At 41.0% G+C, this 21,301-nt stretch overlaps 1 protein-coding gene across 2 annotated transcripts in view; it reads right to left on the minus strand.

The window, feature by feature from the left end:
• Positions 1 to 18,644: 18,644 nt before the first annotated feature.
• The window catches only part of LOC110528632 (metabotropic glutamate receptor 7), a 378,715-nt gene continuing 376,058 nt past the window's right edge, over positions 18,645 to 21,301 (minus strand). For both annotated transcript variants that reach the window (XM_036984246.1, XM_036984247.1), the window contains one exon: positions 18,645 to 20,184. In XM_036984246.1, coding sequence (XP_036840141.1) covers positions 20,135 to 20,184 — 50 coding nt within the window. In that variant the 3' untranslated portion in view covers positions 18,645 to 20,134. The remainder of the gene's footprint in view (positions 20,185 to 21,301) is intronic.

Raw genomic sequence — 21,301 nt, forward strand, 5'->3', positions numbered from 1 at the left:
GATGGACTGCCTCTTATCCGCTCATCGTCCCCTTTAGCCAAAGTTTGTAGATTTCAATTGTTCAGTAGAAAACACATCAGACATATCAGCTATGTTTTTTGAAAAGGCATTAAATGAGGCTGAATGAACTGTTTCCCTGCCAGACAAGGCTCTACTGATAGCCAGGTGCAGCAGTGGTAAGGTGTCGGGACAGGATGTTGGGACAGCTTTATGTAGGCCCTAACAGTTTGTGGGCACCATTTGTCTCCATTATAGTCCAATTAATGCATTGTTTAGTGTTGTGTTGTGGCTTTGCTCGCAATCATCAAAAACGTTTGTTTTGAGTTTGCCCCATCAAGATGTACATGCTAAAATGTACAACATGTACATGCTAAAATGGTCTCTTCACAGTGCTCCTTCTAACATGCGTTGTTATTTGAGATACCTGGGTTGGCAGAGAATTCCGTTTAGTCATGGCTCTATTAAATACTGTTAGTTTCCCAGTCTGTTCTGGACCTGGGGACTGTGAAGAAACCTCTGGTCGCATGTCTTGTGTTGTACCTTCTTGTGTTGAACCAGCTCGCACAAAGACAAGATTGACATGCATATTCCTGACATTCGCACCAGTCACATTCACACGTGTACATCAAAGTGCACAAAACTAGGGCCTGTAGGACCTGTCTGGTCGACTGAGATGTCAAGAAAGCAGAGCAACGCCTTATCATGGACAGGTCTCTTCCCATTTTAGCAACATTGAGTCTATATGTTTAGACCAGCTTGCTCTCTAGGGTTACAATTGCCACAATATTCAATAATAGATCTAAATGAGATTGAGTTGAGCGAGTGATTTTTTTTTTTCTCCCCAAAAACAATACTTTTGGTTTTTGAGATATTTTTTGTCATGTGGGCAAAAGACTGTTAAAACTGTTAAGGCTCCATGGATTGATAAACTGTACGGTTGAAAGAGATGGGGCAAAATGAGTGGATAATAAGTCTTGGCTGCACATCTGACTGGCTGACTTACTGCAAACTGATCAATTATGTGACTAAACTCAACAAAAAGTAGAAGAAATTGTATTATGAAGCCAAGATCAATGACATACTTTAAAGATTGATGAAAAAAAACCTTGAGTACTTTAAATGAAATGAAGGGCAGAAAGACAAATTAAACTCTCATCAACTTTCATCAAATCAGATGGCTTATTCACCATAAAACAATTTGATGTTGCCAATTATTTTAATGATTACTTCATTGACAAAGTGGGCAAACTTAAGCAGGAAATGCCAACGACGAAGAGTGAGCCATCACATTCATGCATAAAAACAACTAATAATGAAAGAATAGAGTCAGTGTCAAGTTAGTGTGGGACAGGAGGAACAATGATTGTTATCGATCAATAATGACAAACCACCTGGCATTGAAAACTTTCAGTGCCTTCGGAAAGTATTCAGACCCATTAAATCCTTCCACATTTTGTTTTGATCCAGTCTCATTTAAAATGAATTAAATTGTTGTTGTTTTTTCATCAATCTACAAACAATTCCCAATAATGACCAGGCAATTTTTTTTTTTTTTTAATTGTTGCAAATGTATTACAAATAACAAACAGAAAATCACATTTACATAAGTATTGAGACCCTTTACTCAGCACTTTGTTGAAGCACCTTTGGCAGAGATTACAGCCTCGAGAGTTCTTGGGTATGACGCTACAAGCTTGACACACCTGCATTTAGGAAGTTTCTCCCATTCTTCTTTGCAGATCCTCTCAAGCTGTGTCAGGTTGGATGGGGAGTGTTACTGCACAGCTATTTCCAGGTCTCTGCAGAGATGTTTGATCAGAGACTCGTCCCTGCGTTCTCTTGGCTGTGTGCTTAGGGTTGCTGTTCTGTTGGAAGGTGAACCTTCGCTCCAGTCTGAGGTCCTGAGCGCTCTGGAGCAGGCTTTCATCAAGGATCTCTCTGTACTTTGCTCCAAGTGGGCTGTCATGTGCATTTTATTGAGGAGTGGCTTCCGCCTGGCCACTCTACCATAATGGCCTGATTGGTGGAATGCTGCAGAGATGGTTTTCCTTCTGGAAGTTTCTCCCATCTTCTCTAGAGCAACTCTAGAGCTCTGTCCGATTGACCATTGGGTTCTTAGTCACCTCCCTGACCAAGGCCCTTCTCCCCGATTGTTCAGTTTGGCCGGGTGGCCAGCTCTAGGAAGAGTCTTGGTGGGTCCAAACCTCTTCCATTTAAGAATGATGGAGGCTACTGTGTTCTTGGGGAATTCAATGCTGCAGACATTTTTTGGCACCCTTCCCCAGATCTGTGGCTCAACACAAACTTGTCTCGGAGCTCTACTGACAATTCCCTCAACCTCATGGCTTGGTTTTTGCTCTGACATGCACTGTCAACTGTGGGACTTTATATAGACAGGTGTGTGCCTTTCCAAATCATGTCCAATCAATTGAATTTACCACAGGTGGACTCCAATAAAGTTGTCGAAACATCTCAAGGATGATCAATCGAAACAGGATGAACCTGAGCTCAATTTTGAGTCTCATAGCAAATAGTCTGAATACTTATGTAAATAAGGTATTTCTGTTTAATTTTATTAATACATTTGCTAAAATTTCAACACACCTGTTTGCTTTGTCATTATTGGGTATTGTGATGCCATGATGCGGTATTATGATGTCATTATAGGGTATTGTGTGTGGATTGATGAAGAAACATCATTTTAGAATAAGGCTGTAACGTAACAAAATGTGTAAAAAGTCAAGTGGTCTGAATACTTTCTGAATGCACTGTTTAAAGCTAATGAAGTCACTGAAACCCTTAAGAAGGAGTTTCAATCAGTTGTAATGGGTGGCCAGTAATGAACTGGTCCTGAACATCTCTAAAACTAAGAGAATCGTATTTGGTACAAATCATTCCCTAATCTCTAGACCTCAGCTGTATCTGGTAATGAATGGTGTGGCTGTTGAACAAGATGAGGAGATTAATTTACTTTGTGTTACCTTAGATTGTAAACTGTCAAAACATACATATTCAATGGTTGTAAAGATGGGGAGAGGTCTGTCTGTAATAAAGAGATGTACTTCTTCACTCCACAAAGCAAGTCCTGCAGGCTCTAGTTTAATTGTATCTTGATTATTGTCCAGTTGTGTGGTCAAGTGCTGCAAATAAAGGCCTAGTTAAGCTGCAGCTGGTCCCAGAACAGAGTGGCACATCTTGCTCTTCATTGTAATCAGAGGACTAATATAAATACTAAGCATTACCAGTCTCTCTTGGCTAAGGGTTGAGGAGAGACTGATTGCATCACTTCTTCTTTTTATAAAAATTATCAATGTGTTGAAAATTCCAAACAGTAAAACAAATTAGTTGTAGAAATAAAGAAAGATTTGAAGACGTCTGAAAAACAGAAGTTGTGTATTTTTATATACAAGTGGGACACATTCTATAGCTGAGGTATTATGTAACAAAAAAAAAAAAAAAGAAGAGAATAAAAGCCAATGGTAGTCTTTTTCCGAAGCCTGGTGTGGGAGGATGGAAGCCACACTGAATTATCCCAAAAAGAGCAAATCTTATGAGGGGGTGACAGTCTCAGAAAACCATGAACCGCTCCTCTTCACCAAGCCTCGTGGAAACCTCTTATCTAGACGAGATAATGTGCTTATTTTCTATACGCTTACATGAACACACCATAAACAGTCCGCAGTTTCGAAATGTACTGTCATCTGTAGAGCAATGGTTTCACCTAGAACATATCCCACTTTGGAAAGTACATGCAGTAGGTAATTTAGACTGAAAGTCTGTTTGGTATTCTTCCTAATCTTGGTTAACACGGAAGAAATATCTTGCGTAATTTGGTCAGCTGTGTGATTTATACGCAAAATCTGTCCAGGAGAGATTATATTCTTCCTGATGTGTCCACAGTGGAAATAATAGTTTACTTTCAGGCTATAGAGATTCACTGATCTCCTAACAATAACAACAAAACAAAACTCTGAAAATTCCACCTTTCTCTTAAAACAAAAAATGAGAGACCTCAGAGTTGCCAGGACAAATACTTTTTACGCCACTTCAATACAGCTGTGACCGGAAGTGATTTTTGTAGCAGGTTAGAACAGCATTTTTGCTAACCCCAACCCTTTTCCTAACCTTAACCTCAGTCTCCTAACCTGCTATATGAATTATCATAAACTGCTGCTTAAGTTCTCCTAACATGCTATGGAAAAAAGCTGTATCAAAGTGGTGTGAAAAGAGTGTTACTCCTATAGAGATAGATAGAGGACTCTTCTTTGTTTCTGTGACTGCATGGGCAGTGCCATTGAGGCAAGCTCCATTTTTGAAGTAGTAATTTTTCTTCTTCCTGATTGGCTGATCCTTCCTGATAACCCGGTTGGACATGACTCCAACAGGGTCACCAGGAGGGATCAGCTAATGATGTTGGAAGTTCCACCTAGTTGACTACATGAAAAATGGTAGAAGCCCTCGATGGCGCTGCCCATACTAATATAGCCTTTTGGCCACTAGAGGCCTCTATCATTCTCTATGGTTTCTCAAGAGTTGCCTCCTCAGAGCCACATTTTCCTGTTCCTGGTTTGGGTTCATAGAGCCTCTCTGTTACTAGAGTGCTGAATGCTGTGGAAATGAATTGTAGGAGGAATATGCTTAAGTTCTGCTTCTATCACTGACCTTTATGTACTGTGCTTTGTATTCAGTGGAGCGGAACGGAGTAAATGGAATGGCATCACACCATATGCCACTACCACGAGCCTGTCCTCCCCAATTAAGGTGCCACCAACCTCCTGTGGTTGTATGCTGTTCAAAGGATCATGCCTGGACTCTAGCATTACTTTCTCAAAATGTATTTCACCATAGCTGCCAGGGTAGATGCGATTTACACAGACATAGACGCACACACACACACACACACACACACACACACACACACACACACACACACACACACACACACACACACACACACACACACACACACACACACACACACACACACACACGCACACACACACACACAACATCTGGTATGTATTATTTTCCCAGTTGCTTTAGAATATGTAGGGCATAGAAATGAGGGCAGCATGCAATTCATATCGGAAGTTAAACATGGCCTTGACTCACAGAGGATAATTTTCTATTTCCCAAAGCAACATTTCCCAAAGCAAATATCTCACCACTCACTGCACTGCAGAAATCTCAAAGGCATTTTGTGACTTTAAAGCAAGTGTGAGCTTGAAAAAGAATAACTAGTCACACAAACCACAAAAATTAAATATACTGAACAAAAATATAAACGCAACATTTTAAGTGTTGGACCCATGATAAATAAGCTAAAATAAAACATCACAGAAATGTTCCGTTTGCACAAAAAGCTTATTTTTCTCAAATTTTGTGAAAAAATGTGTTTACATCCCTGTTAGTGAGCATTTCTCCTTTGCCAAGATTATCAATGCACCTGACAGGTGTGGCATATCAAGAAGCTGATTAAACAGCATGATCATTACACAGGTGCACCTTGTGCTGTGGATAAAAAAAAGTCCACTCTAAAATGTGCAATTTTGTTTCACAACACAATGCCACAGATGTCTTAAGTATCGAGGGAGTGTGCAATTGACATGCCGACTGCACGGATGTAGCTGCTTCCAGCCTCCAGCCAGTGGCTGCATGTGAAGTGACAACTGTCACTGTTGTCATTACAAGCCAACTTTAAACACCGATGACAATCAACAGGCTATAGTCAATATTTGTTCCTGTGAGAAAAGATTGAGAAAGATTATATATAAAAAGTGATCATTATATATTTGTTTATACAATAGAAACTAATTGGAGAAATTACTCACAGAAAAAAAAAGTCTCATGCTTCACTGATCTGTCGTAATGCTTTTAAACTACAAAATCATTCAACTCTAAAAGTAGTTTCAATTGAAAACGCAGAAACATGTCTGGTATTTTAAGATAAGCGGTAAAAAGATAGCGAAACTGTTGCTGGTCTTCAGAATGCGTCGGGAAGCCTGTGGTTCCTTCCTGCCTCCAGGCAGTGAGTGCGTGTGTGATGTGAAGTGACTGGTGTTGCCCCGTCATCATCTCTGAAGATACTCGGTCTGTGAGGTCCACCATACATCACCCGCCGGAGCAGGACATCTGGGGGCTCCGGCGACATTGTGTTTACGCAACTTAAAGAGCTCTCCGCTCCAGTGCGACGGTGATGAATGGCCTGCTGCAGCAAAACAGATGATGTGAGCAGCCAGTGGGAGGATAGGAGAATAGACTGGCTAGCTAGAGAAATGGATAGGAAGAGACCACTGAATCACAGGTATAGGCTCGCTAGAGGAACGGATGGGTGAGGCCACTTTATCACGGGTATAGGCTAGCTAGAGGAATGGATGGGATGAGGCCACTGCATACCAGGTATAGGCTAGCTAGAGGAATGGATGGGATGAGGCCACTGCATCACAGGTATAGGCTAGCTAGAGGAATGGATGGGATGAGGCCACTGCATCACGGGTATAGGCTAGCTAGAGGAATGGATGGGATGAGGCCACTGCATCACAGGTATAGGCTAGCTAGAGGAATGGATGGGATGAGGCCACTTTATCACGGGTATGGGCTAGCTAGAGGAACGGATGGGTGAGGCCACTGAATCACAGGTATAGAATAGCTAGAGGAATGGATGGGATGAGGCCACTTTATCACGGGTATAGGCTAGCTAGAGGAATGGATGGGATGAGGCCACTGCATCACAGGTATAGGCTAGCTAGAGGAATGGATGGGATGAGGCCACTTTATCACGGGTATAGGCTTGCTAGAGGAATGGATGTGATGAGGCCACTGCTTCAGGGGCATAGGCTAGCTAGAGGAATGGATGGATGAGGCCACTGCGTAAGGGGTATAGGCTAGCTATAGGAATGGATGGATGAGGCCACTGCGTCAGGGGTATAGGCTAGCTATAGGAATGGATGGATGAGGCCACAGCGTCAGGTGTATAGGCTATCTAGAGGAATGGATGGATGAGGCCACTGCGTCAGGGGTATAGGCTAGCTAGAGGAACGGATGGATGAGGCCACTGCGTCAGGGGTATAGGCTAGCTAGAGGAATGGATGGACGAGGCCACTGCGTAAGGGGTATAGGCTAGCTAGAGGAATGGATGGATGAGGCCACTGCGTAAGGGGTATAGGCTAGCTAGAGGAATGGATGGAAGAGGCCACTGCATCAGGGGTATAGGCTAGCTAGAGGAATGGATGGATGAGGCCACTGCGTAAGGGGTATAGGCTAGCTAGAGGAACGGATGGATGAGGCCACTGCGTCAGGGGTATAGGCTAGCTAGAGGAACGGATAGATGAGGCCACTGCGTCAGGGGTATAGGCTAGCTAGAGGAATGGATGGATGAGGCCACTGCGTCAGGGGTAAAGGCTAGCTAGAGGAATGGATGGATGAGGACACTGCGTAAGAGGTATAGGCTAGCTAGAGGAACAGATGGGATGAGGCCACTGCGTAAGGGGTATAGGCTAACTAGAGAAACGGATGGATGAGGCCACTGCGTAAGGGGTATAGGCTAGCTTGTCCTTACAAGCTAGTCCTAGTCCTTCCTAACTTGCCTACCTGGTTAAATAAATGTGAAAAAAACAAGTCTATTGACGCACCCATGTGTCAATTTAATGAACATAATACAAAAATCCTCGTCAAAATCTGTCAGAATAACCTAAAGGAAAGGATGGATGAGGATTCCTCTCTCTGTTCTGTATGTGCTGTGTCTCAATCCACTTAATTTGCCTATGTCAGTTTTCCACATCTGCGGTGGAAAGTTACACGGCTACAGTACTGTTTTTTTAGACGTCTGTAGCGTCCGAATGGCCAAGTTTGTATATTCCTTCTTGTGAATCTGCGTTGGTTTGTGGCGGACGTCTTATTTGTTTTGCTAATTTTTTTAAAGTGCTGGCCAATAACACCAATTCCTTCAGAAAACTGAGCCCGTTTTGAAACTCTTGTTAGACCAACATGAAATACCAATACAAAATCCCTTATTAGAGTAAAAAATAAAAATAAAAAGTTAATGCAAAAGCCTGTGTGTGATGAAATGCCAGTCATTAATATAGCACGGCGTCCATCCCAAAATAACACCCTATTCCCTATTTGCCCTGGTCAAATGTAGCCGACTATAAAAGGAATAGGATGCCATTTGGGATGTATGTGTACAGTGTGTGTCTCTCATAATCTTCCTTCTATACCATGGAATCCCCTTTCATCCCTTTACAAGTAAATGAAGAGGCCAAGTGCAACGTACAAGCCCAGAATCGGTCACAAAATTGTACCCTATTCCCTATACAGTAAACTACTTTCGACCAGGGCTCTGCAGAGAAGAGAGTGCCATTTGGAACACAAAGCGCACACAATCCCAGTCAGACAGGTTAATAACTTGCCTGTGGCTAGCTCAAATTGTGTTCTATTGACACCTGCTATCTGCCTCAAGATAGAAGCCAAAGACCTCATCAGACAACAAGATAGGCTCCAGGAGGTAAATGCTGTGGCTCTCTCTCTCTCTCTCTCTCTCTCTCTCTCTCTCTCTCTCTCTCTCTTTAGAAGTGTTGTTGACCATGTTAATCATGATTCCTGGACTTGTTCACTTTTGTTCTTTGTCTTCTCTTTGTTCTTTCCACTTGACCCATACGGAAAACTAATGACTTAGAATATATGTAGAATACCAGTCAAAAGTTTGGCCACAGCTACTCATTCTCTGGTCTTCTTTATTTGTACTATTTTCTACTTTGCAGAATAATAGTAAAGACATCAAAACTATGAAATAACACATATGGAATCATAGTAGTAACCAAAAAAGTGTTATTATATATTTTACATTCTACATTCTAGCCACCATTTGCCTTGATGACAGCTTTGCACACTATTGGCCCACTCTCAACCAGCTTCATGAGGTAGTCACCTGGAATGATTTTCAATGAACAGGTGTACCTTGTTAATTTGTGGAAATTCATTACTTCTTAATTTGTTTGAGCCCATCAGTTGTGTTGTGACAAGGTAAGGGTGGTATACAGAAGATAGACATATTTAGTAAATGACCAAGTCCATATTTTATCAAGAACAGCTCAAATCAAAGAGAAACAACAGTCCATCATTACTTTAAGACATGAAGGTCAGTCAATGCGGAAAATTTCAAGAACTTTGAAAGTTTCTTCAAGTGCAGTCTCAAAACCCATCAAGCGCTATGATGAAACTGGCTCTCATAAGGACCACAACAGGAAAGGAAGACGCAGAGTTCCCTCTGCTGCAAAGGACAAGTTCATTCGAGTTACCAAGCCTCAGATTTCAGCCCAAATAAATGCTTCACAGAGTTCAAGGAACAGACACATCTCAACATCAACTGTTCAGAGGAGACTGACAGAATCAGGCCTTAATGGTTGAATTGCTGCGAAGAAACCACTACTAAAGGACACAAATAACAAGAGACTTGCTTGGGCCAAGAAACAATACTGTGGAACTCTGTCCTTTGTTCTGATGAGTCCAAATTTGAGATTTTTGGTTCCAACCTCTGTGTCTTTCTGAGACGCATAGCAGGTGAACAGAAGAGATCCGCATGTGTGGTTCCCACCATGAAGCATGGGAAAGGGGGATACCTAGTCAGTTGTCCAACTGAATGTATTCAACTGAAATGTGTCTTCCACATTTAACCCAATCCCTCTGAATCAGAGAGGTGCAGGGGGCTGCCATAATTGACATCCACAGCATCCAAGGAACAGTGGGTTAACTGCCTTGCTCAGGGGTAGAACAACATATCTTTACATTATCAACTCAAGGATTTGTTAACTGCCTTGCTCAGGGGCAGAAAAACAGATGTTTTACCTTGTCAGCTCAGTGATTCGATCCAGCAACCTTCTGGTTACTGGCCCAACGCTCTAACCACTAGGCTACCTGCTGCCCCGGCATAGAGGAAGTGTGATGGTGTGGAGATGCTTTGCTGGTGACACTGTCTGTGATTTATTTAGAATTCAAGGCACACCTAACCAGCATGGCTACCACAGCATTCTGCAGTGATACGCCATCCCATCCGGTTTGCTCTTAGTCCCACTATCATTTGTTTTGCAACAGGACAATGAACCAACACACCTCCAGGCTGTGTCAGGGCTATTTGACCAAGAAGGAGAGTGATGGAGTGCTGCATCAGATGACCTGGCCTCCACAATCACCCGACCTCAACCCAGTTGAGATGGTTTGGGATGAGTTGGACAGCAGAGTGAAGGAAAAAACAGCCAACAAGTGCTCAGCATATGTGGGAACTCCTTCAAGACTGTAGGAAAAGCGTTCTAGGTGAAGAAGGTTGAGAAAATGCCAAGAGTGTGCAAAGCTGTCATCAAGGCGGGTAAGTGGGTAGCTACTTTGAAGAATCTGAAATCTAAAATTGATTTTAATTTGTAAAACACATTTTTGATTGCTACATGATTCCATATGTGTAAGTTCATAGTTTTGATATATTCACTATTATTATACAATGTATAAAATAGTAAAAACAAAGAAAAACACTTGTATGAGTAGGTGTGTCCAAACTTTTGACTGGTACTGTATAGATACACTAATAGAAAGTGAATGAAGTAAAAGTGAAAGTCAACCAGTAAAATACTACTTCAGTAAAAGTCTAAACAACAATAGATATAATTTACAAACAATGCATTTGTGTTTAGTGAGTCCGCCAGACCAGAGGCAGTAAGGATGACCAGAGACGTTCTCTTGATAAGCGTGTGAATTTGACCATTTTCATGTCCTGCTAAGCATTCAAATTGTAACGAGTACTTTTAGCTGTCGGGGAAAATACATGGTGGAAAAAGATACATTATTTTCATTAGGAATATAATGAAGTAAAAGTAAAAGTTGTCAAAAAAATCTAAATAGTATAATTATTTAAGTACTTTATGCCACTGATCATGCTATTATCAATACACTATGTATCACTAGACTACTGGCAGTCCAGCAGAGAGAACTTGGAGGATCCTTAGTTGTCTGTCTTCCTCTTCACATCCCTGCAGCTGTTTCAGCCCACAGACTGTAAATCTAGTGGGAAAAAAACAGGCAGACCAAGATAGAAAATCCAACACGTCTCACAGCGCCTTCCAGTCCATTGAAGATCTAAGTGAAGTGTTGATCGGAAAGTGGTGTGTGGTAGAGTACCCTGGCATCGTGCAAGAAACTCACGCAGAGAGTGGTGCTGTGTGAAAACCAAGAGTCGCGTTGGCCCCAACCGTTTTTAGGGGCCGATGAGAGATGACATCAGATGGTACAGACCACAGCATGTGCTTGGACTTGTCCCTGAGCCCCATCCAGTGACCAAAAGGCACATGGGACTGGATGCCTGGGAGGAACATAGCTCTCTTTCTAAGCCTCAGATACACTTGAAAACTCACTATACAGTACATACAAAGCAGGCCATAAAAGCATACATTAAATAAAATGTGCTGCTCTCAATGAACTCTTCCCTCAATATACAGGTGCTAGAAGTTTTAGTTGTTGCATCTAAGTGTTGTCAATGACTAAGCATTGTTCCCATGTTGAAAAGGTGCTATTTCCAGTGTTTTGGAATCTTAATTTGTCTTATATTCATTCAATGTTTCAACAATAAATGTTGTTCAAAATGTTTGCAACAAAATATTTTCATAATTTTTTTTTATTTTTTATTTTTTATTTTTTTTACAAAGATTTACTTTCCACCACACCTTGTTATTTCCATCACAACCCATATTTTTGAGGACAATATTATGTATAATTTCCATTGATTTGTTTGGATAGGGATATCATATGGTTGTTATCATAATCTCACAAAAGGGTTGGGTGGAAATGTCTTATTTTTCATGATAAATACATATTTTCAGCTGTCACCAAGGTAGGTTTATACATGCAGGCGTTGTATTGAATTATTAATATTAGGAAAACCTGAAAAATTACTTAAAATAATATTCAATACAAGTTAAAATGTATAAATGTATAAGAAATGTATTATAAATAAAATGTATGATTTTTCATTTTCAACTAAAACGGATATTGTTTCTAGACGAATCAAAGACACTTATAATACTGGTAAATTGGTGTTTTAATACGTTTTAACGTCTGAAATCTTGCTGGACCAAGGTGCCTGAAGTTGCAGAATCACCCGCATAACTTGAGCACATAACTTGAGCACATCATAGAATATATGATTGTATTAAAATACAGTTGAAGTCAGAAGTTTACATACACCTTAGCCAAATACATTTAAACTCAGTTTTTCACAATTCCTGACATTTAATCCGAGTAAAAATTCCTTGTTTTAGGTCAGTTAGGATCGCCTCTTCATTTTAAGAATGTGAAACGTCAGAATAATAGTAGAAATAATAATTTATTTCAGCTTTCATTTCATTCATCACGTTCCCGGTGGGTCAGAAGTTTACATACACTCAATTAGTATTTGGTAGCATTCCCTTTAAATTGTTTAACTTGGGTCAAACGTTCCGGGTAGCCATCCACAAGCTTCCCACAATAAGTTGGGTGAATTTTGGCCCATTCCTCCTGACAGAGCTGGTGTAACTGTATAAAGGAGGTTTGTAGGCCTTCTTGACCGCACACGCTTTTTCAGTTCTGCCCACAAATGTTCTATGGGATTGAGATCAGGGCTTTGTGATGGCCACTCCAATACCTTGACTTTGTTGTCCTTAAACCTCTCAGGGATAGACGTCCCGCTAGCAACTTCCGGTGAAACTGGAGGGCGAGCAATTCAAATAAATAATCATAAAAATGATGGTTATTAAACATTTAGGTACATATAAGTGTCTTATATTATTTGAAAGCTTAAATTCTTGTTAATCTAACTGAACTGTCTGATTTAAAGTATCCATTACAGTGAAAGCATGCCATGCGATTGTTTGAGAATGGAGCCCTACATCAAAATGTTTTTCCACCGGTACAGGTTTCAAAAATTCACAAATAGCGATTAAATATTCACATACTTTTTGAAAATCTTCCTCTGATTTGTCATCCAAAGGGTCCCAGCTATAACATGTAGTGTCGTTTTGTTTGATAAAATCCTTCTTTATATCCTAAAAAGTCTGTTTAGTTGGCTCCATCGATTTGAGTAATCCGCTCGTTCAACATGCAGGGAAAGGAACCCGAAAAATCTACTCCTAAACTTTGTTTCAACAAGTCAAATACATTTCTATTTACTCCTCAGATACCCTAAAATGTAATCAAAATGTAAAACTTCTTATGGAAAGAAGTATGTTCAATAGGAAACCGATTTTAGCAGGTGTGTTCTGTCTTCATCTCGCGTGCATACACACATTTCCAAGACTGTGTTCCTCTACTAAAACTGTTATTTCTTATTTGTTTTGGAAGTTACAATTTACAAGCCTTAAACTTTGAACATAGACTGCATTCACCCTGTGGAAGCCATATGAATTGCATCCTGGGAGCTAGAATTCAGTATGCCCCTATAATTTCCATTGTCAAAGCATTGGCAACATTTTTGTTTGTTTTTCATTGGATTTTCTCCTACCATATCTATTGTGCTATATTTTCCTATATTTTTTAAAACATTTCTATAAACAAAGTGTTTTCTTTCCAATGGTACCAATTACACGCATATCCTGAGAAACAGGCAGTTTACTTTGGGCACTTCAGTCAGGTGGAAATTTAAAAAAAGGGGCCTAGCCCTAAGAAGCCATTTTGCCACAACTTTGGAAGTATGCTTGGGGTCATTGTCCATTTGGAAGACCAATGTGTGACAAAGCTTTAACTTCCTGACTGATGTCTTGAGATGTGGCTTCAATATAGCTATAAAATCTTCCTGCCTCATGATGCCATCTATTTTGTGAAGTGCACCAGTCCTGCCTGCAGCAAAGCACCCCCACAACATGATGCTGCCCATGCCTCACGGTTGGGATGATATTCTTCGGCTTGCAAGCCTCCCCCTTTTTCCTCCAAACGTAACAATGGTCATTATGGCCAAACAGTTCTATTTTTGTTTCATCAGACCAGAGGACATTTCTCCAAAAAGTACAATCTTTGTCCGAATGTGCAGTTGCAAACTGTAGTCTGGCTTTTTTATGGGGGTTTTGGAGTAGTGGCTTCTTCCTTGCTGAGCGGCCTTTCAGGTCATGTAGATATAGATACTTTCGTACCTGTTTCCTCCAGCATCTTCACAAGGTCCTTTGCTGTTGTTCTGGGATTGATTTGCACTTCTCGCACCAAAGTACATTAATCTCTAGTAGACAGAACGCATCTCCTTCCTGTGCGGTATGACGGATGTGTGGTCCCATGGTGTTTATACTTGCGTACTATTGTTTGTACAGATGAATGTGCTACCTTCAGGAGTTTGGAAATTGCTCCCAAAGATGAACCAGACTTGTGGAGGTCTACCATTTTTTTCTGAGGTCTTGGTTGATGTCTTTTGATTTTCCCAAACATACTGAGTTTGAAGGTAGGCCTTGAAATACATCCACAAGTACACCTCAAATTGACCTAAATGATGTCAGTTAGCCTATCAGAAGCTTCTAAAGCCATGACATAATTTTCTGGACTTTTCAATTTTTACGCCACATGTATCATGTTGAAATGTAATTTTGGGTCTATTGACTTCTGATACCTTGGCATTAGATTCCCAAAGTGGTGTTTGCATGCAAAAGTTGAAAGTAAATTATACAGACTTTGGGGGGGTGAATACTTATGGGCGCTCAAGTTTTCAGTTTTTTTTTGTGTTATGTCTTGTTTGTTTCACAATACAAAATATTTTGTATCTTCAAAGTGGTAGGCATGTTGTGTAAATCAAATGATACTAACCCCCATAAAATCTATTTTAATTCCAGGTTGTGAGGCAACAAAATAGGAGATATGCCACGGGAGTGACTACTTTCACAAGCCCCTGTATATTTATTTCAAATATTACTATATATTACATATACTGTATGTAGTGGTTAGAGCGTTGGTTCAGTAACCGAAAGGCTGCTGGATTGAATCCCTGACCTGACAAAGTAAAAATCTGTCGTTCTGCCCCTGAACAATGTAGGTAACCCACTGTTCCTTGGGCACCGAAGACGTGAATGTCGATTATGGCAGCTTCCCCCACACCTCTCTGATTCAGAGAAGTTGGTTTAAATGCAAAAGACACATTTTCAGTTGAATGCATTCAGTTTTACAACTGAATAAGGTATCCCCTTTCCCTTTATACTGTAACTAGCCAAAGGTGGTGTCATATCTATAGAAACATGTATTTAGATGTATTTATTTCAAATATTTCTACATATATTACATATACGGTAAGTATTTGAAATGTACAGTATGTCAATATATTAGGCGTTTGGTATGTTCTTGTAATTTATATATTCTACTATAATCAAACTTTCTTTAAAGATTAACCAATCATTTTAACAGTGGCGTTTCTGCACAAGGCTATGGCTAACGGTTTGATTGCAATTCAATGGAAAATTAGAAGGGAATAAGGGACATCCCTGTTGATTAATAATTAACCAGATGCCTGTTTATGTATTCATCGTCACGTGTAGATTTTCCCTCTAGACCATTGAGGGTTCCGTAGTAAATTTTCAATTAGCAATGTAATATTCAAATATCTGACATTACTGCGTCAAATTTCTCAAGAAAGAAATACCCTGTAAGAGACAATAGACTGTAACAGAAAGCTACAGAGATGGCACATGTAAGCAGTTCTTACAACGCTTAGAGAAGTGTTCCAGACACTTTGTCTCCCCTTGCTGCTGCTGCTTCTTTCGACTGAAAGAGCGACTTTGTTTCTGTCACTTCTTCCTGACAAGTGAAAGCCTCTTGCTGGTTCTGGCTCTCTGCTCATGGTGCACGCTGTCAGCAAGGTGTGGGTCTGGGTGCTAATGCTACGCCAATCACTGCCAGCTTTGACGCCGTTTTGTAATTCAGAACATGGCTCGGCGACCGAGACGCTGTGTGAGAGAGCCCTGAATTGTAAGAGAAGCGCCCACCCTACGCATCCCAAATCGCTCCATTATCTCTATATAGTGCACCACTTTTGACCGTAGGCCTGTGTTTTGAAGGAAAAGGAATGTCTGGTGTTATTTGGTTTGTGGCTCTGGCGGGGTAAGCCTAGTTGAGAAAGCACAGCTCTGCTGTGGAGGCTATGGTTGGTGCGTTCCTGTCATAAATGTTATGATGTAAGAATCACAGTAGAAATTAGTTTTCTTTGGAAAAGGATATATAATACATTAACATAGAACATACTATGAATAACTATAATGGTGGTGTGGATTCTTTAGACCTGTTGATCTAACGTTTATGCCTTTTTTCTGATATATCTACTTGGGAGTCGAACAAAACAAAGATATTGAGCTATTCTGAAGGTCACATACAAAATCCCATATGCCACTGGCTACATCGTAAAGGTCCTCAGGCAGTATGTTACATTACAACCCTGTTTAGTAGATACGTACTAAATCCCTTATGACAATCGAAAATCTATTGAACTTTAATCTCAAACAAGATCAGACAAGTTTCGGACTTGACTTTTGCTATCAACAACAATTGATCTCCTCTCCTCTCCTCTCCTCTCCTCTCCTCTCCTCTCCTCTCCTCTCCTCTTCTCTCCTCTCTTCTTCTGGCTTGTCATTTCACATGTACACAGACACTGGGACATCACCCTGCCTCAGTATTTCTACTAAAGAGAAACACAACTTATCTCAATATACCTGTAATGATTTTTGGTGGTTACAATGTATAGTTGTTTCCAAATCAAATCAAATCAAATGGCATTGGTCACATACACATATTTTTAGCAGATGTTATTGCGGGTGTAGCGAAATGCTTGTGTTCCTAGCTCCAACAGTGCATTAGTATTTAAAAGTGCAGTAGTATCTAAAAATGATTCACAACAAAACAACAAAATCACACAGGTATAGGTGCTGACGATTTCTAAAGATCTTAAAGCTATCTGTCTTGCTTTACCTAAAGCCTAACCTTTTCGAAGGAGCATAGTACAAGTGACTTTTCAAAAGCTAAATGTTTCTTTCTATTTTTTCCACAATAATCCCTTGCCACTCCATTTAAGGAGCCTTCAGCATTATCCTTTAGCAACTCACTTTTAACATTCACTTTGAGGACATTATCCTTTAGCAACTCACTTTTAACATTCACTTTGAGGACATTATCCTTTAGCAACTCACTTTTAACATTCACTTTGAGGACATTGTCCTTTAGCAACTCACCTTGATCATTCACTTTGAGGACATTATCCTTTAGCAACTCACTTTTAACATTCACTTTGGGGACATTATCCCTGAAGCTAAAACCTTAAGGTGTTTTATACAGCCTGGCACAGGTCTCAAGATTCATTCTGTATGTAGTTCAGTGGTGTAGTGGAAACAGTCCCCCCCCCCACCCCCCACCTAATAGTATGTAGTTCAGTGGTGTAGTGGAAACAGCCCCCCCCCCCCTAATAGTATGTAGTTCAGTGGTGTAGTGGAAACAGCCCCCCCCCCCCTAATAGTATGTAGTTCAGAGGTGTATAGGAAACAGCCCCCCCCCCCTAATAGTATGTAGTTCAGAGGTGTAGTGGAAACAGTCCCCCCCCCCACCCCTAATAGTATGTAGTTCAGAGGTGTAGTGGAAACAGCCCCCCCCCCCCCTAATAGTATGTAGTTCAGAGGTGTAGTGGAAACAGTCCCCCCCCCCCCCTAATAGTATGTAGTTCAGAGGTGTAGTGGAAACAGCCCCCCCCCCCCTAATAGTATGTAGTTCAGTGGTGTAGTGGAAACAGCCCCCCCTCCCCCCCTAATAGTATGTAGTTCAGAGGTGTATAGGAAACAGCCCCCCCCCCCCCCCTAATAGTATGTAGTTCAGAGGTGTAGTGGAAACAGTTCCCCCCCCCCCCTAATAGTATGTAGTTCAGAGGTGTAGTGGAAACAGCCCCCCCCTAATAGTATGTAGTTCAGAGGTGTATAGGAAACAGCCCCCCCCCCCCTAATAGTATGTAGTTCAGAGGTGTAGTGGAAACAGTCCCCCCCCTAATAGTATGTAGTTCAGAGGTGTAGTGGAAACAGCCCCCCCCCCCCCCTAATAGTATGTAGTTCAGTGGTGTAGTGGAAACAGTCCCCCCCCCCCCCCCTAATAGTATGTAGTTCAGAGGTGTAGTGGAAACAGTCCCCCCCTAATAGTATGTAGTTCAGAGGTGTAGTGGAAACAGTCCCCCCCTAATAGTATGTAGTTCAGAGGTGTAGTGGAAACAGTCCCCCCCCCCCCCCCCCCTAATAGTATGTAGTTCAGAGGTGTAGTGGAAACAGCCCCCCCCTAATAGTATGTAGTTCAGTGGTGTAGTGGAAACAGTCCCCCCCTAATAGTATGTAGTTCAGTGGTGTAGTGGAAACAGTCCCCCCCCCTAATAGTATGTAGTTCAGAGGTGTAGTGGAAACAGTCCCCCCCTAATAGTATGTAGTTCAGAGGTGTATAGGAAACAGCACCCCCCCCCCACCCCTAATAGTATGTAGTTCAGAGGTGTAGTGGAAACAGTCCCCCCCCCAATAGTATGTAGTTCAGTGGTGTAGTGGTTTACCCCCCCCCCCCCTCCTCTCTCCCCGCCCCCTCAAATAAATAAAATGACTTTATCTCTACTTTCAGGAAATATTAAAAATAAAAACAACCAGCTGATCTTTTTTCATGCTGATACATTCTTGGACAAAACCACATAATATTTGCATGAGTGGCCAAACGTACATTTTTATCTCCCACAATATTGGACCATAAGCAGCAAGGGCAACATAAATATACTTAGTACAAACAGTATAAAACATACATGCTTTTTTTTCTCTCTTTTTTTTTTGATTGGTTCCTTTTTAAATATATATTCATATTTTTTACTGACAATTTTTCATAGTTGCGGGGCATTAAGAAAAACTCCAAGACGAATTAAAGCCATATTCTGCATTCAGTGAGAAAATGTAAAAAAAAAAATATATATATATAGATATATAAATATATCTATATATATATATATATATATATATATATAGATATTGTATGCCATTCAGAGCTAGTGGATCACGTGTGGTGAAATCTCCAGTTATTGACTTAATCTTAACATCAAACATAGCTGGCATGCATTGACAACTTCTACACGGGGACATATACCTTGTTAAATCTGAGTCATTGGAGTTTTTTATATCGAGCCAACAAAGCCTTGACTTGACTGGAGCTCTCTTTTAGTCCATTGAAAAACACAGTTGATGGTCAATACTGTACCCTTACAACATACTAAAAACATGTCTGTCGAAACACACACATACGGGAAGGGAAAAAGCAAGCACTGTACCTCTCTTTGCTTGTGAGCCCACATACAACCACCCCCCCCCAAAAAAACATGAACATCTGAACATCTCAAAGACAAGAATATGGCTTTAATTGAATGTGCGTCCAAGAAGCAAAGAAGGAAAAAACAGACAAGCAAAAAGAAAAAGTTTGATATTAAAAATTTAACAACAAATGTAACAGATAGGCCAATAGAAACACACACTTCTTTTGACAGGAATTTTGGAAAACTTGCATTTTGGAAGGACATTAAAAGACAAGAAACAGCCTCCATTGAAGGTACAGGCAGGTACAAGTACAGTTAGTCCTCCTGCTGCAGCCTGTGTACCTGTAGAGACGCATCTCTAGGGAGTGGGGGACCATCTCTGAGGGGTCGGCAGAGACGACCACCCTAACCCGGAGGGGCACAGGGGGGTTGTGGCGCCAGCAGGGAGGGTCTGTGCTTCTTTTTTTCTTTGCAGTCATTTTGCAAAACAAATGATTTAGTAGATATTTTTTTGCCCATCAGAACTGTCTTGATTTTCTTTAAATTTTTTCTTGACGTTTTACACCCACAGTATGTCTCTTTTTTGGTCTTTTCCATTCCATCGTAACCATGTTAAAACATCGGTTTGCCACACAGAATCTTGTGGTTGAATAGAAAGCTCTTAGAACCCAGAACCCACCCATTGTCCCTGTCCTGTTCCGGAGTTCCGGGGTTCCTTTGGTGCGAGGGTTCCGGGGTGTGAGTGGGCAATAGAGCAGCGTGAACATAAACATCCTTTTTCTTTCGTTGCCAACGGGTCAGGAGACCAAGCATCTCCATCCATCGTGTCCCTCTCCCCGGTGACGGCTCTTAGATCACAAGGTCATTGTAACTCACATATTTCTTCTTTGCTGCCGGACCTGGAGAGGAGAAATGACAATAAAAATATGTTTTTTTTTTTCCCCCACATATAATGGTTCAGGATTTGTCAGTTTTCTTTTGGAGGAGAGTAGCATAGTGGGGTTATGAGGAAGTCGTCGTGATCTGACATGCAGAACATACTGACTTTTCTTTTGCGAGTGTGTGTTTGATTGTTGAAAAAAAACACACATGGTTAAAGTCAGGGATAAGGATGAGGGTGAGGGTGAGGTACAAAGTGTATGTGTACACAAGATAAATGCACAACAGTAGCAGGTAAGTGGTACATGCTGGAACAGTTATAACTGCAGGGGACAACGTTGACAGAACAATAGCGGGAGACATCTTGTCATCTCAAGGTTGAGGTTGTCGCTAACAACACACTACAACGCATTAGCATAGATTCGTGTTCTTCAGTCCTGCTGACCTACAGAGCGTGCAGGTTTTTTCACCAGTCCAGTACTAACACACCTGGTTAAGTTAATCACGGATCCCAAAACTGATCGTTAGCTTAATTTTTCACTCAGTTGTAAATTCAAAAGAGCCTTGTGATTTACATAAAATTCTACAAAAACCTGCAGTTCTTCTTCTCTCACTAGATCGCACACTTAAACTATAGCCAGGGACAGAATTTTCACTTTAAAAAAAACAACAATCAAATCCACCTGCTGAAGGATTATTTTACTCCTGCAACGAAACTTGTCAAATTAAGATCTAACACCTGTAAAGCCTATTCTAATTCTGTATATCAACAGTGATTGAATGATATGAAAGAAAGTCCTTATGACTAACCCCTGAGCCCTGGCCCCGTATTTACAAGGAGTCTCAGAGCAGGAGTGCAGATCCAGGACCAATTTAGCCTTTCAGTTCATCATGAATAACATTCTATGGACAGATGGTGGTGGCAATAACCATAGTGCGATCCAACGTCACTCCGTATCATGAATCTTCACAGAAGTTGTTGTCGGCATCCCAAATGGCACCCTATTCCCTACATAGTGCACTACTTTTGACCAGAGCCCTAAGGGTGCGCCCTATTCCCTACATTAGTGCACTACTTTCTACCAGCGCCCTGATCAAAGTAGTGCACTATATAGGTAATAGGGTGTCATTTGTCTC

This window comes from Oncorhynchus mykiss, chromosome 7 (assembly GCF_013265735.2).
Source record: "Oncorhynchus mykiss isolate Arlee chromosome 7, USDA_OmykA_1.1, whole genome shotgun sequence".
Taxonomy (NCBI): domain Eukaryota; kingdom Metazoa; phylum Chordata; class Actinopteri; order Salmoniformes; family Salmonidae; genus Oncorhynchus; species Oncorhynchus mykiss.